The 17,581-nt window shown below is 42.6% G+C and overlaps 1 protein-coding gene and 1 long non-coding RNA gene across 2 annotated transcripts; both read left to right on the top strand.

Annotated features, from left to right (window-relative positions):
- The first annotated feature begins 705 nt into the window (after window positions 1-705).
- LOC311112571 lies at window positions 706-4,644 on the top strand. The gene is made up of 3 exons (XR_014610885.1): window positions 706-770; window positions 2,834-3,200; window positions 3,509-4,644. It is a non-coding gene; the product is annotated as an uncharacterized lncRNA (long non-coding RNA).
- Window positions 4,645-5,356: 712 nt separating this feature from the next.
- On the top strand, window positions 5,357-15,811 carry LOC311112568 (T-cell ecto-ADP-ribosyltransferase 2-like). The gene is made up of 4 exons (XM_084155707.1): window positions 5,357-5,366; window positions 6,217-6,299; window positions 11,584-12,293; window positions 12,442-15,811. Exons 2-4 carry the CDS (start codon window positions 6,240-6,242, stop codon window positions 12,572-12,574), a joined length of 903 nt encoding a protein of 300 aa, XP_084011833.1. The 5' UTR covers window positions 5,357-5,366; window positions 6,217-6,239; the 3' UTR covers window positions 12,575-15,811.
- The last annotated feature ends 1,770 nt before the right edge of the window (window positions 15,812-17,581 follow it).

Raw genomic sequence — 17,581 nt, 5'->3', positions numbered from 1 at the left:
TCCCTCAGATTTGCCCTGTTTTTTTTTAGATGTGCTAAACTCCTAAGGCATAAAAGTTATTAAAGAATCAATGTGCATCATTAATTAAAATGACAATTGAACAGGTAAAGAGGTGCAGTTGAAGTCAGAAGTTTACATACACTTAGGTTGGAGTCACTAAAACTAGTTCAAGCACTCCACAAATTTCTATTTAACAAACTGTACTTTTGGCAAGTCGGTTAAAACATACTGGGTGATCTGAAAAGTCATAGTCAATCTATCAATAACATAATAATACTATTAGCAAAAATGTTTATTTTCAATTCACAATCTGTAGAAACAATGAGAATAGAAAGGTTCAGAACATCACAGTACAGTTGAAATATATATGGCAAATAGAAATCCTATATGGATGGTGTTAAAAGATAGATGGGAGGTGTTGAATGGAATTGAAGGATGGGACTAATAACAACTAACAACAAACAATAACAAGATAACTAATAATGTAGGCACGCTGTGTCCATAATAAGTGTATGGGTTGTAGGTCGGATATTCAAATAACCAAGCACATCCCTAACAGAAAAATGTATACATTTTTTACATAGAATTAGGCATAATGATTAAGGCTCTAGATTGCAGGAAAAGGTGTGTGTGTGCGCGTGTGTGAGCGCGTGTGTGTGTGTGTGAGAGATTACAGTATATAATAACGAGTAAGAGGAAGTGTTTACTCTGAAGCTACAGACCTCTGAGGGATTGAAACAATTCAACGGACTGTTAAACAAGTTCAGAAGGTGAGATTGAAAATCTAACAAATAATTATTTGGATATTCAATTTGTTATGGTTATTTCCAAATCGATGCAATAGTGCAAAGTTCTCTGTATCGAGCATAGCAACAGCTATCTCAAACATGGAAATGAAAAAGGCTAGTGGAAACTTAAGTAACAATACTCATGTCATGCAATCAAGGTATGCACTTAAGGAAATATACCTCTAAAGTATCTGCTGACAAATTAACAATATGTTTGCAGTGTAAATTATTATAGCATAATTAATCGCACAGCAACATGATCATTAAGAAACCTTTGACCAGAAATAAGAAGCAGGAAGTCAACCTCTAGATGGGGGGAGACTACAGTAAAGACGAACTATAATGTTTCAGGAACTTGGGTGGTTTTCATAACCTGATTTGAGTTGATTCTAGTGACTTCCTGCTTCTTATACCTTCCCAAGTTCTCTCACGTCACCCCGCTCCTCCGCACTCTCCACTGGCTTCCAGTTAAAAACTAACAAAAAGAAATACAAAAAAGAAATAAATAAAAAAGAAATAAAATAAACAAAACAAATTAATATTTGTAAAGTGGTTAGCCCACTGGCTATAGGGTGATGGCACCAATTTGTAAGTCACTCTTTTTTTATTTTTTTTATTTCACCTTTATTTAACCAGGTAAGCCAGTTGAGAACAGGTTCTCATTTACAACTGCGACCTGGCCAAGATAAAGCAAAGTAGTGCAATAAAAACAACACAGAGTTACATATGGGGTAAAAAAAAAAACATAAAGTCAGAAATACAACAGAAAATATATATACAGTGTGTGCAAATGTAGCAAGTTATGGAGGTAAGGCAATAAATAGGCTATAGTGCAGAATAATTACAATAGTATTAACACTGGAATGCTAGATGTGCAAGAGATTATGTGCAAATAGAGATACTGGGGTGCAAAATAGCAAATTAAATAACAATATAGGGATGAGGTAGTTGGGTGGGCTAATTTCAGATGGGCTGTGTACAGGTGCAGTGATCGGTAAGGTGCTCTGACAACTGATGCTTAAAGTTATTGAGGGAGATAAGAGTCTCCAGCTTCAGAGATTTGTGCAATTCGTTCCAGTCATTGGCAGCAGAGAACTGGAAGGAATGGCGGCCAAAGGAGGTGTTGGCTTTGGGAATGACCAGTGAGATATACCTGCTGGAGCGCAGACTACGGGTGGGTGCTGCTATGGTGACCAATGAGCTAAGATAAGGCGTGGATTTGCCTAGCAGTGATTTATAGATGGCCTGGAGCCAGTGGGTTTGACGACGAACATGTAGTGAGGACCAGCCAACAAGAGCGTACAGGTCACAGTGGTGGGTAGTGTATGGGGCTTTGGAGACAAAACGGATGGCACTGTGATAGACTACATCCAATTTGCTGAGTAGAGTGTTGGAGGCTATTTTGTGAATGACATCGCCGAAGTCAAGGATCGGTAGGATAGTCAGTTTTACGAGGGCATGTTTGGCAGCATGAGTGAAGGAGGCTTTGTTGCGAAATAGGAAGCCGATTCTAGATTTAACTTTGGATTGGAGATTCTTTATGTGAGTCTGGAAGTTGAGTTTACAGTCTAACCAGACACCTAGATATTTGTAGTTGTCCACATACTCTAGGTCAGACCCGTCGAGAGTGGTGATTCTAGTCGGGTGGGCGGGTGCTAGCAGCGTTCGATTGAAAAGCATGCATTTAGTTTTACTAGTGTTTAAGAGCAGTTGAAGGCTACTGAAGGATTGTTGTATGGCATTGAAGCTCGTTTGGAGGTTTGTTAACACAGTGTCCAATGAAGGGCCAGATGTATACAAAATGGTGTCGTCTGCGTAGAGGTGGATCTGAGAGTCACCAGCAGCAAGAGCGACATCATTGATATACACGGAGAAAAGTGTCGGCCCAAAAATTGAACCCTGTGGCACCCCATAGCAGACGCTCTGGATAAGAGCGTCTGCTAAATGACGTAAATGTAAATGTAAATGTAAATTATTACCTTATACAGTCATAATGTAAAGGTATCATTGCAATATATGTTCATCTGTGATGTTTTTCTCCACAGGGGCACATCATGGTGACTGTCCCTCTTGTCCCTCTCTCTGCTCTCCTTGTTGGGCGTCAGAGGGGAAGTGGCTTCAAATTTCGACAACTGCAAAGGTTCTTTCTTCAAAAATACACCAGTGTCGGGTCTGAATATAGCTCTCCCCACTCCGCTCGAACCAAACACACAGGGGTTAGAGAATCCTGCGCAATGTCTCTCTGCTTACAATGCTGCCTCTCCTGCATACATCTGTCAGAGAAACGGTAACCACTATTACTTTGCCACTCTGTATGACCGAGCCAGGAGGATCCCTCTGTACTCTGCCTATGAAATGGATATCAATGGGGTCCCCAAAAGAGAGGGGTCCATAGTTTATTATGAACCACAGGTTTGCATTTTAAATATGTATTATCACCATTTCAATGTCCTGTAAATTCAGTGCAGAAGCCATTTCATGTGATTTGCACAACTACAGAATGATGCAACACCTCAGTGTAATATTTGCAGTAGAACAGGACATTAGCTGTAGAGCAGGTTTGAAAACGATTGTATTTATGCAATAAGCACTAGAAGGTACAATTTCGTACATTGTAATTTCAGACTAACTACCAGTAGCCTAGAATAAAAGTAATATAATAATGAGTTGTATAAAGCTTGAAGTGGAGTGGCTAATTTATAAATATTTGTATTTTTCAGCTTGTGCATCCTGACCTAATATCGCAGCAAATGGATAAGAAAGGATCCTTGAGTGAGATCAAGAAATACAACCAAAACAATGGCTGCAATGAACGCTCTCCACAATACCGACAGAACTACAAGCTGGGCTGGAGTCAGGCTCTCGATGACAACTTTGGCTCGTACGACCGCGGGCACCTCAACCCCGCAGGACACCATGGTAATCAAGATGCCGCCAAAGCCACCATGACCCATACCAACGTAGCTCCGCAAGACAGGACGATGAACAACGGGCCATGGAACCAGTACGAGACGAAGCTGAAGAATGTTTTGAGTGAAGGCTGTAGTAAGATGTATGTGGTGACAGGGGTGGTCCCAAGCGGCACGTGGGTAGACCAGAACCAGCGAGTCAATGTTCCGAGTCACTACTGGAATGCCTACTGCTGCACCAACAACAACGGCAACCCTCTCAAGTCTGGAGGTGCCTTGGGTCCTAACACAGCTCAGGATGTTGTTACAGAGTATAACTCTGTTACAAACCTTGAGACTGTGCTTAGAGGGCTACTGAGTGTTGGCAACAATTTCAACATTTTTAATGGCTGTTAGTCTAACAGATGTGGAAGTGTCTAATATATCTGGTATGATTGTTTTTGGATTTAGAATTCATGCTTAGGCTATTACGTTTGTTGTTACTATTTAGTATAGGCCAACTGTATAATGATTATATAATTATGTTTGTGAACCTATAAATGATATTGATGTAGGCCAGTGGCTCTCAAACCTCTCCTTGGGGACCCCCAGATGTTTCACCATTTTGCTCACCTGATTCACCCATTCAAGGGCTTGATTATTAGTTGAATCAGGTGTGCTAACTGTGGAATAGTTCAAATACAAGAAATGGATGGGGGTCCCTGAGGAGAGGTTTGAAAACCCCTGATTTAGGCTACATCAATATTCTAAACAAATCCCTGACCATAAATATTATCCTATTGATTAAATATGTGGATAATATGTATTACAATTTCAAAATGTATCCTTTGTAGTAATTATTCATAAAGCGTATGTTTGCTTGTTTGGTCACACACAGAGTTGTGCAATCACCTCTTTGTCAATGCTTGTTGCAATGAATCTGTAACCCAATAAAGCTTGTTTTGCTAAGTAAATTGTGTAAGGAGGAAATGTATCCATCGACATGAATACAGAACTATTTTTCACATACTGTTCGTGAACCTGTTGGTACTTCATGTCAAAAAACATCGGATGAAGGCTGCATTACTGTGGGTGGAGATTTGGTCACTGTACCCTCTAGTGGTCGATAAAGTGCAAAACTGGGAAGGAGTATAACAGGGTTTCCTATACTCGGTCCTGGGGCCACCCCTAGGACTACCCAGCACTACCCAGCTGATTAAAAACATCAAAGCTTAATGATTCATTGGTTATTTGAACCAGCTGTGTTGTGCTAGGGCAAAACCAAAATGTGCACCCAGGGGGGACCCCAGGTCCGAGTTTTGGAAACCCTGGAGTATAAAAGTGCTAAATACTATATATATTATTATTATTATTATTATAAATACCACTCAAAACACTAAAACCACAAATCAACCATTGCACGGCTTGGTAAAACTGCACTTGGCCCATTGCCAACCCAAACTATGGTATGAGGGGAAAAAAGGATGCGAAAAAATATGTTATTTCCTCCTATGGTCAGGAGGAAGGAAAAGGAGTTGCTCTGAAAAGATAAGTGCCTCGGTTTCTTTCCATTTTTGGTAATCAGGGAGTGAGTGGAAAATATGTGCAAACGCCCCGGAAGAGAGGCACACTGATATTATCTCATTCTGTGATTTATCCTACCCAAGGAGAGCACCCCACTACTCTGAAGGTATATTTCCAATTCTTATCGTTCATGTATTCTTTTGATTGTCCCATGTTATGCTTAGGTTTTAGGGCCTTTTATAAAAGTGAATTGTAGGCCTATAGTTTGAGTGATTAATAGTAGAACTTACTTAATTAAAACAGCTGTAGGCTACTTACACTTGTCACGGTTTCGGCCGAGGCTGCTCCTCCTCCTTGCTCGGGCAGGCTTCGGCGGTCGTCGTCCCCAGAGTACTAGCTGCCACCGTTGTATGTTTCATGTTCGTTTGGTTTTGTCTTGATGTTGTACACCTGTTTCCAGTTAGTGTTCATTAGTGTCCTATTTAGTTCTCGTTGTGTGTGTCAGGTGTTGTGTGTGATTGCGCTTCTGTTTGGTGTTCTGTGCTACGTGTTTCCCTCCGTTGTTTTGGAGAGGGTTTTTCGCACATGTTAGTGCGCCTTTTGTTTGACGCCTTTGTGCGCCTTTATTTCGCCTCCGGGCTTGTTGAGCTCGTGTACTACGTGAATATTTCACTAAAGTCTTTTGGACTTAGTTTCTGCGTCCTGCGCTTGATTCCTGCACCACACCCACCTTCAGCACCCTTGACAACACTTGAGTCTACGAACATACCACACTGAAAATATCTGTGTAGTAGATACTTAAACTTTCAGAATAATACCTGTGAGCAGGGGCAGTAGTTGTGTAGTTAAACATTACTTGGACATTTTCTGATGAAAGACAAACAGTAAATGTGTGTCTGTGTGTATGTTTAAGATTATTTTCTATTCTATGTAATTTACTCTTGATTGCATTTCATTTCTCATCTCTGATCTGTCTGATCTCCTCTCAATCCCTCATTCATTGACCACCAGAACAGACGAGGGAGCCATTGCTGGGAAAATGCAGGGCCAGAGAGAGAAGATATTCATATTGATCCTCGTTGCTGCGCTCTCTCACATGGTAAGAGTTTTGACCAAACACATTAAAAGATGTATACATTTGCCATAATATTTAATTGATTGAACAATCATACTGTGTAGATAGACTTCTGGGCCAGTTTCCCAGAACTAGAGCGAGCCTTTTCCTGGACTCTCCATTGAGCATGTTTTTAGTGAAGGAGTAAGCTTACTCTGGGTCTGGGAAACTGGCCTTAATGTCCTAAATTTGGGTCAGAGTTGGCTAATTTGGCCAATGCTTGAATTTGAACTTGGCTAATTGGAATGTTACTGTCATAACTTGTTGAGTGCCTATACAGTGGGGGAAAAAAGTATTTATTCAGCCACCAATTGTGCAAGTTCTCCCACTTAAAAAGATGAGAGAGGCCTGTAATTTTCATCATAGGTACACGTCAACTATGACAGACAAATTGAGAAAAATAAATCCAGAAAATGACATTGTAGGATGTTTTATGAATTTATTTGCAAATTATGGTGGAAAATAAGTATTTGGTCACCTACAAACAAGCAAGATTTCTGGCTCTCACAGACCTGTAACTTTTTCTTTAAGAGGCTCCTCTGTCCTCCACTCGTTACCTGTATTAATGGCACCTGTTTGAACTTGTTATCAGCATAAAAGACACCTGTCCACAACCTCAAACAGTCACACTCCAAACTCCACTATGGCCAAGACCAAAGAGCTGTCAAAGGACACCAGAAACAAAATTGTAGACCTGCACCAGGCTGGGAAGACTGAATCTGCAATAGGTAAGCAGCTTGGTTTGAAGAAATCAACTGTGGGAGCAATTATTAGGAAATGGAAGACATACAAGATCACTGATAATCTCCCTCGATCTGGGGCTCCACGCAAGATCTCACCCCGTGGGGTCAAAATGATCACAAGAACGGTGAGCAAAAATCCCAGAACCACACGGGGGGACCTAGTGAATGACCTGCAGAGAGCTGGGACCAAAGTAACAAAGCCTACCATCAGTAACACACTACGCCGCCAGGGACTCAAATCCTGCAGTGCCAGACGTGTCCCCCCTGCTTAAGCCAGTACATGTACAGGCCCGTCTGAAGTTTGCTAGAGTGCATTTGGATGATCCAGAAGAGGATTGGGAGAATGTCATATGGTCAGATGAAACCAAAATATAACTTTTTGGTAAAAACTCAACTCGTCGTGTTTGGAGGACAAAGAATGCTGAGTTGCATCTAAAGAACACCATACCTACTGTGAAGCATGGGGGTGGAAACATCATGCTTTGGGGCTGTTTTTCTGCAAAGGGACCAGGACGACTGATCCGTGTAAAGGAAAGAATGAATGGGGCCATGTATCGTGAGATTTTGAGTGAAAACCTCCTTCCATCAGCAAGGGCATTGTATATGAAACGTGGCTGGGTCTTTCAGCATGACAATGATCCCAAACACACCGCCCGGGCAACCAAGGAGTGGCTTCGTAAGAAGCATTTCAAGGTCCTGGAGTGGCCTAGCCAGTCTCCAGATCTCAACCCCATAGAAAATCTTTGGAGGGAGTTGAAAGTCTGTGTTGCCCAGCGACAGCCCCAAAACATCACTGCTCTAGAGGAGATCTGCATGGAGGAATGGGCCAAAATACCAGCAACAGTGTGTGAAAACCTTGTGAATACTTACAGAAAACGTTTGACCTGTGTCATTGCCAACAAAGGGTATATAACAAAGTATTGAGAAACTTTTGTTATTGACCAAATACTTATTTTCCACCATTATTTGCAAATAAATTCATTTAAAAATCCTACAATGTGATTTTCTGGAGAAAAAAATTCTCATTTTGTCTGTCATAGTTGACGTTTACCTATGATGAAAATTACAGGCCTCTCTCATATTTTTAAGTGGGAGAACTTGCACAATTGGTACCCTTATGTAAACAGCGCCGGAGAAGATGGCTGCCATTTTACAGCCCTCTAACCATTTGTACTATTATGTGTGTTTTTCCGCGTTATTTGTAATTTATTTTGTACATAATGTTTCTGCCATCGTCTCTTATAACCAAAAAGAGCTTCTGGATATCAGGACAGCGATTACTCACCTCGTATTGGACAAAGATTTTTTCTTCAACGAGGCGGCCGCGAAGGATATCATGCAGACACCCGACAAGGCCCAAATCCCCGTCATTCGCGTGAGGAAGAGACGGAGATATCGTGGACGTAGATCGGGGTGCCTTGTAAGGCGAGCGAGTAAACTGCCTCTTCCATCAATCCTATTAGCCAATCTTCAATCACTGGATAACAAATTGGATGACCTAAGATTATGGTTATCCTACCAACGGGACATTAAAAACTGTAATATCCTATGTTTCACCAAGTCGTGGCTGAACGACGACAATGATAACATACAGCTAGCGGGCTATACCTTACATCGGCAGGATAGAACGGCTGACTCCGGTAAGACAAGGGGTGGCGGTCTGTGTATATTTGTAAACAACAGCTGGTGCACAAAATCAAATACTAAGGAAGTCTCGAGGTTTTGCTCGCCTGAGGTAGAGTATCTTATGATAAGCTGTAGACCACACTATTTACCAAGAGAGTTTATCTATATTTTTCATAGCTGTCTATTTACCACCACAAACCAATGCTGGCATTAAGATTGCACTGAATGAGTTGTACAAGGCCATAAATCAACAGGAAAAAGCTCATCCAGATGCAGCGCTCCTAGTGGCCGGGGACTTTAATACAGGGAAACTTAAATCCGTTCTACCTAATTTCTACCAGCATGTTAAATGTGCAACCAGAGGAAAAAAAACTCTAGACCACCTTTACTCCACACACAGAGACGCATACAAAGCTCTCCCTCACCCTCCATTTGGCAAATCTGACCATAACTCTATCCTCCTGATTCCTGCTTATAAGCAAAAACTAAAGCAGGAAGCACCAGTGACTCGGTTAATAAAAAAGTGGTCAGATGACGCAGATGCTAAGCTACAGGACTGTTTTGCTAGCACAGACTGGAACATGTTCCGGGATTCTTCAGACAGCATTGAGGAGTACACCACATCAGTCACTGGCTTCATCAATAAGTGCATCGATGATGTCGTCCCCACAGTGACCGTACGTACATACCCCAACCAGAAGCCATGGATTACAGGAAACATCCGCACTGAGCTAAAGGGTAGAGCTGCCGCCTTCAAGGAACGGTACTCTAACCCGGACGCTTATAAGAAATCCCGCTATGCCCTCCGACGAACCATCAAACAGGCAAAGAGTCAATACAGGGCTAAGATTGAATCGTACTACACTGGCACTGACGCTCGTCGGATGTGGCAGGGCTTGAAAACTATTACAGACTACAAAGGGAAGCACAGCCGCGAGCTGCCCAGTGACACAAGCCTACCAGATGAGCTAAACCACTTCTATGCTCGCTTCGAGGCAAGCAACACTGAAGCATGCATGAGAGCACCAGCTGTTCCGGATGACTATGTGATCACGCTCTCCGTAGCCGATGTGAGTAAGACTTTTAAGCAGGTCAACATTCACAAGGCCGCAGGGCCAGACGGATTACCAGGACGGGTACTCCGAGCATGTGCTGACCAACTGGCAAGTGTCTTCACTGACATTTTCAACATGTCCCTGACTGAGTCTGTAATACCAACATGTTTCAAGCAGACCACCATAGTCCCCGTGCCCAAGGACTCTAAGATAACCTGCCTAAATGACTACCGACCCGTAGCACTGACGTCTGTAGCCATGAAGTGCTTTGAAAGCGTGGTCATGTCTCACATCAACAGCATTATCCCAGAAACCCTAGACCCACTCCAATTTGCATACCGCCCCAACAGATTCACAGATGATGCAATCTCTATTGCACTCCACACTGCCCTTTCCCACCTGGACAAGAGGAACACCTATGTGAGAATGCTATTCATTGACTACAGCTCAGCATTCAACACCATAGTGCCCTCTAGCTCATCACTAAGCTAAGGATCCTGGGACTAAACACCTCCCTCTGCAACTGGATCCTGGACTTCCTGACGGGCCGCCCCCAGGTGGTAAGGGTAGGTAACAACACATCTGCCACACTGATCCTCAACACGGGGGCCCCTCAGGGGTGCGTGCTCAGTCCCCTCCTGTACTCTCTGTTCACCCATGACTGCATGGCCAGGCACGACTCCAACACCATCATTAAGTTTGCAGACGACACAACAGTGGTAGGCCTGATCACCGACAACGATGAGACAGCCTATAGGGAGGAGGTCAGAGACCTGGCCGTGTGGTGCCAGGACAACAACCTCTCCCTCAACGTGACCAAGACAAAGGAGATGATTGTGGACTACAGGAAAAAAAAGAGGACTGAGCACGCCCCAATTCTCATCGACGGGGCTGTAGTGGAACAGGTTGAGAGCTTCAAGTTCCTTGGTGTCCACATCACCAACGAACTATCATGGTCCAAACACACCAAGACAGTCGTGAAGAGGGCACGACAAAGCCTATTCCCCCTCAGGAGATTGAAAAGATTTGGCATGGGTCCTCAGATCCTCAAAAAATTCTACAGCTGCACCATTGAGAGCATCCTGACTGGTTGCATCACCGCCTGGTATGGCAACTGCTTGGCCTCCGACCGCAAGGCACTACAGAGGGTAGTGCGTACGGCCCAGTACATCACTGGGGCCAAGCTTCCTGCCATCCAGGACCTCTATACCAGGCGGTGTCAGAGGAAGGCCCTCAACATTGTCAAAGACTCCAGCCACCCTAGTCATAGACTGTTCTCCCTGCTACCGCACGGCAAGCGGTACCGGAGTGCCAAGTCTAGGTCCAAAAGACTTCTCAACAGCTTTTACCCCCAAGCCATAAGACTCCTGAACAGCTAATCATCGCTACCCGGACTATTTGCACTGCCCCCCCACCCCATCCTTTTTACGCTGCTGCTACTCTGTTAATTATTTATGCATAGTCACTTTAACTCTACCCACATGTACATATTACTTCAACTACCTCAACTAGCCGGTGCCCCCGCACATTGACTCTGCACCGGTACCCCCCTGTATATATAGCCTCCCTACTGTTATTTTATTTTACTTCTGCTCTTTTTTTCTCAACACTTTTTTTGTTGTTGTTTTATTTTTACTTTTTTGTTAAAATAAATGCACTGTTGGTTAAGGGCTGTAAGTAAGCATTTCGCTGTAATGTCTGCACCTGTTGTATTCGGCGCATGTGACCAATAAAATTTGATTTGATTTGACTAAATAATTTTTTTCCCCACTGTATGTAAGATACATTGTTACACTGTGATATTACCTGTATTGCAAAAGGTAACAATTCTCTGTACTATTACAGGTGACTCCTCTGCCAAAGCAATTGGACATGGCTCCTAATGCCGTGGATGAGCAGTACACTCACTGTCGGGAGCAGATGCTGGAGAAGGTTTTGGAAGGGGGTCTGCTGAAAGAAGAACTGAACAGCAGTCCAGAGTATAGTGCTGCCTGGGGGGTAAAGCAGTGTACAAAGTTAATCCCGGGAGGCGTCAAGGAACACACGACTGCATTGGTGGCTTACGGACATGGGGGAAATGCGTTCAGAAAGAATTTCAACAATGCAGTGGAGAATCAAGGTGGGAATGTCAATGTCTATAATGGCAACTTCCAGTTCAAATCCCTTCACTTCCTGCTGATGGATGCCATGAGGCTTTTGAAGCCAAATAACTGCCAAACTGTGTTTCGTGGCTCAAGCAAAATGTATGAGGCACAAGTAGGGTCAGAAGTGCGATTTGGGAGGTTTACCTCAACCAAGGCCAAACGTTCCGACTCGGAGGAAGTTGCTACAGACAATGGGAGCCTTTTCAACATCACTTCTTGCACTGTAGTCAACGTGGAGGACTACACTTGCTTCTCAGAAAGCATTGATCAGCTGATATCCCCAGCAGAGGTCTTTAGGGTGGCTGAAGTAAAGAATGTAATCAATAAAGATCACGAGTACAGAGAGATCGTTTTGACAAGTTCAAGGACTCACAGCATTGACAGCGTCCGCGACTGTTACCTCTTCCCCAGGTGAGGCCAGGCTATGTAACCGTTCGAAAAGATATAACAACATTAGACTACCAAATAGGTGTAGACGACACAAGAGTCAAGTGGTTTTAAAATGTCTACCTTATTCTTTGGAGAATTAAAGTCTGTCTTTGTCTGTTTGTCTCACCAGATCTCCTACAAGTATGAGTCCTCCATCAATCATCCCCACAGGCTCCTCTACTCAATGGCTTGGCAGTAGTCTGTCTGTTCTTGTGGCTGTATCTCTCTCTATCTCCCTGATCACCAGGACTGATCATCTCTGATACACAAGTTTTGAATGCTAATAGATGCGGTAAAGAAGTCAATGGAACGGAGACCGTGGGGGATAGAAGAAGGACGGCAGATTAGCGCACATTGAACAAATCGGATTTAACAAAATAGATATTTGTCAAATTGTAATTTGTTATTTATTATAACATGCCCACAATGTGGTTACTAAGTCTGATTTGGATATATTTTTCTGTTTTCGCTGCATAACATTTAGAAGTAGTCCCTTTTCAGGTTTAGAAGAAGTGACTGCTAAAGGCTAACTCACATTCGTATGAACTGGTACCATAGATAGCATAGAGAAATCGATGGTGGTAGTCAAAGTCGTTTTTAACTGTAATGCAGTTTCTTGGTGATGACGACATGAACATGTATTGGGGTTGACATCAATACTAGCATTATACTCTGATTTTTACCTCAACATAGTGTGATATAAACAATAACCTAAATGTAGGCTGATTTTGCTGGTGGGCAATGAGGAGATTCTGGATCTTTCCCCAACAGCATCTTTCCCCCCATGCGTTTCGATGGCATTTCCATTGTTTTGGTCGAGTTTCATTGACCTCTTTACCACGTCTATTGAAAAGGACAAACACACTCACACACACCAACATGTACACTACCAGTCAAAAGTTTGGACACACCTACTCATTCAAGGGTTTTTCTTCATTTTAACAATTTTTTACAGTGTAGAATAATAGTGAAGACATCAAAACTATGAAATACAGACACATATGGAATGTGTCATGTAGTAACCAAAAAAGTGTTAAACACATATTTTATATTTGAGCATCTTCAAATATCCACCCTTTGCCTTGATGACAGCTTTGCACACTCTTGGCATTCTCTCAACCAGCTTCATGAGGTAGTCACCTGGAATGCATTTCAATTAACAGGTGTGCCTTCTTAAAAGTTAATTTGTGGAATTTTTTTCCTTCTTAATGTGTTTGAGCCAATCAGTTGTGTCGTGACAAGGTATACAGAAGAAAGCCCTATTTGGTAAAAGACCAAGTCCATATTATGGCAAGAACAGCTCAAATAAGCAAAGGGAAATGACAGTCCATGAAGGTCAGTCAATACGGAAAATGTCCAGAACTTTGAAAATTTCTTCAAGCGCAGTTGCAAAAACCATCAAGCGCTATGATGAAACGGGCTCTCACGAGGACCGCCACAGGAATGGAAGACCCAGGTTTACCTCTGCTGCAGAGGATAAGTTCATTAGAGTTACAAGCGTCAGAAATTGCAGCCCAAAAAAATGCTTCACAGAGTTCAAGTCACAGACACATCTCAACATCAACTGTTCAGAGGAGACAGTGTGAATCAGGCCTTCATGGTCGAATTGCTGCAAATAAACCACTACTAAAGGACACCAATAATAAGAAGAGACATGCTTGGGCCAAGAAACACGAGCAATGGACATTAGACCGGTGGGAATCTGTCCTTTGGTCTGGAGTCCAAATTTGAGATTTTTCCAACCGCCGTGTCTTTGTGAGACGCGGTGTGGGTTAAAGGATGATCTCCACATGTGTAGTTCCCACCGTAAAGCATGGAGGAGGAGGTGTTATGGTGTGGGGGTGCTTTGCTGGTGACACTGTGATTTATTTAGAATTCAAGGCACACTTAACCAGCATGGCTACCACAGCATTCTGCAGCGATACGCCATCCCATCTGGTTTGGGCTTAGTGGGACTATCATTTGTTTTTCAACAGGACAATGACCCAACACACCTCCAGGCTATTTTACCAAGAAGGAGAGTGATGGAGTGCTGCATCAGATGACCTGGTCTCCACAATCCACCGACCTCAACCCAATTGAGATGGTTTGGGATGAGTCGGACCGCAGAGTGAAGGAAAAGCAGCCAACAAGTGCTCAGCATATGTGGGAACTCCTTCAAGACTGTTGAAAAAGCATTCAAGGTGAAGCTGGTTGAGAGAATGTCAAGAGTGTGCAAAGCTGTCATCAAGGCAAAGGGTGGCTATTTGAAGAATCTCAAATATAAAATATATGTTGTTTTGTTGAACACTTTTTTGGTTACTACATGATTCCATATGTGTTATTTCATAGTTTTGATATCTTCACTATTATTGTACAATGTAGAAAATAGTAAAAATAAAGAAAAATCCTTGAACGAGTAGTTGTGTCCAAACTTTTGACTGGCAATGTATGCAATATCATTGCACACAGACACATAGATATTCATCAAAGGTGACAAAGCACAAACTTGTCAAACCCCTCTTAGCATAATGATATTCTCTTTTATTGTTCTTGTAAAAAAAGATCATGGTGATTAGATAAGACCTTTAAAACAATGTCGTATACGTTTGCCAACAATTTGGGTATCACAACAATTGAGTGTGAGTGGTGTCCAGTTTTCATAGATGTCATTTATCTTTAAAATGACCATTTGCCTCTTGTTTTTATATCAAATAAAGCAATACATTTAGTATTTTTGAGTGTTGGACAGGCCACCTTTGGCATATATGCATTGAGATGGGGTGGGAAGGATTGTTTGATTGATTGATTAAATGTATTAGATAATTCTAAGTAGTAAGCTTCTCCAGCTGGAGACAACTTTACATACATTGGGGTGATAAGCATTTACATTTAATGAATGATGTAAGGCTCATAACCTGAATGTCCAGACATACAGTATGTATGACCTCTTTAATATTTGGCTTGTGTAATATGTGTGAGGGGAAATTACTGTCATCCCTATGAGGGATGTGGACAGAGAGTGCCCTTTCTCCAAGCTCAAGCCATCCTCAAAATCCCAGTAGCACTAGCCTGTAGGTCTTAGATACAACGTTTTTGCACTGACTCAATCACAGCTGGAGCCACACATGTTTTGGCTAATATTTCATCCTTATCCCGGAAACATGCATGGTGTTTAGGCTTTTGTTCCAGCCCAACACTGGGCTCACTGGATACAACTAATCAACCGATCATTAAGCCCTTGATTAGTTTAATCAGATGTTTTAGGACTACTGGACTGGAACTAAAACCTGCACACACTGTGTGTCCCCTGGACCAGAATTGAAGAACAAAGACTTTTGAGTGTTGCCTCATTGAAGCACATGGGGGTTTCTGTAATGAGGAGTTGAGGTCAAGCTTGCCTTACAACTGTGGTGCTAATATCAATATGCACAGGTCCTGGTATAACTGACGTGGTTTAAACTTGTTCACTTATTTTTTCTAATAAATATGCCAGCCACTTGCTGGTTGTAACTATGCTACTCTGTATTATCTGTCATCAATACTCTCCTCTATGCCACACCCTGCTGCCTGCTACATAAGATTAACACAGAATGATCTACAAGCCATATTACTATATACTGAGTGTACACAATATTAGGAACACCTTCCTAATAATATTGAGTTGCACCCCCCTTTGCCCTCAGAACAGCCTCAATTCATCAGGGCCTGGACTACATGGTGTCGAAAGCGTTCTACAGGGATGCTGGCCCACAGTTGTGTCAAGTTGGATGTCCTTTGGGTAGTGGACCATTATTGATATACATGGGAAACTGCTGAGCGTGAAAAAACAAGCACCATTGCAGTTCTTGACACACTCAAACTGGTGTGCCTGGCACCTACTACCATACCCCGTTCAAAGGCACTTCAATCTTTTGTCTTGCCCATTCACCTTCTGAATGGCACACATACACAATCCATCTTTCATCAGTAAAATGTCTGGATTCTGTATTGTGTCAGGTGGACTGTTGTGTCCTCACCTTTGTTCTGACCATTTCCTCATCATCTCCAAAGTGTTCCCTTTCAGTTTTACCATGGTCATGCATAGGCGTCTCATATTTGTTCAGTTACAAACATTTCAATTTGGCCCTGTCCATATAGGCCAATTCCCTTGAGTGTAAAGGGTCAAATTCATTGAGAGAAAAAATGTGATACGAGGCTAAGAAGTGATATTTTCCCAAAATCAAAGGGTCGTGGAAAATATTGATAAAAGGTCAGATGGCACAAAATTGCGAAATTAGAACGTTGTCATGAAAAGTTGAGTCCCACATGAGTAGTTTGCCAATTTCTCTGGGTTTAAATAATATTTTTAACTGCTCTCTATTCTTTAGGTTACTGCTATGGTAAAGCAAGTGGATATGGCTACTAATGCAGTGGATGACCAATATATTCAATGTCGAGAGCAGATTCTAAAGAAGGGGGTCTATTGAAAGTGTAGCTGAATGCCTGTATGGAATATCATGCTGCATGGGAGGCAAAGCATTGTACAAAGTTAATCCCAGGAAGTTTCAAGGAATTTACGGCTGCATTGGTGGTTTACGGGCATGGGGGAAAGGATTTCCGAAAGCCTTCAACAATGTAGTGGAGACTCAGGGTGGGAATGTCAATGTCTGTAACGGTGACTTCCGTTTCAAATCCCTCCACTTCCTGCTGATGGATGCTATGAGGCTTTTGAAGGCAAATAACTGCCAAACTGTGTTTTGTGGGTCAAGCAAAAAGTATAAGGCACAAGTAGGGTCAGAAGTGCGATTTGGGAGGTTCACCTCAACGAAGGCGAATCGTGCCGACTCGGAGGATGCTGCTTTAGACGATGGGACCCTTTTCAACATCACTTCCTGCACTGTAGTCAATGTAGATGCCCACACTTGTGACTCAGAAAGCATTTAGCAGCTGTTATCTCCAACAGGGGTCTTTAGAGTGGCTGAAGTATATGAAGTAGTGAACAATGATGATGAGGAGAAGTACAGAGAGATTGTTCTGACAACCTCAAGGACTCACAGCAATCACGACTGTTACCTCTTTTCCAGATAAGGCCCGGCTTAGATTCTAGTGTGTGAAATGTTCAGACTCAACTCTGTTCAGCATGAACAGCAATCTTGCTGATTGGAAATTAATTAAACCCCTTCCACCCCCTGCTCTCTCTCTCTCTCTCTCTCTCTCTCTCTCTCTCTCTCTCTCTCTCTCTCTCTCTCTCTCTCTCTCTTTTTATCTCTCACACCAGGTCTTCTTTAACCTCTGAAGGCTCCTCTAAT

The sequence above is a fragment of the Coregonus lavaretus genome (assembly GCF_964263955.1).
Source record: "Coregonus lavaretus genome assembly, chromosome: 38".
Classification (NCBI taxonomy): domain Eukaryota; kingdom Metazoa; phylum Chordata; class Actinopteri; order Salmoniformes; family Salmonidae; genus Coregonus; species Coregonus lavaretus.
This window is presented reverse-complemented; position numbering and strand designations above follow the sequence as displayed.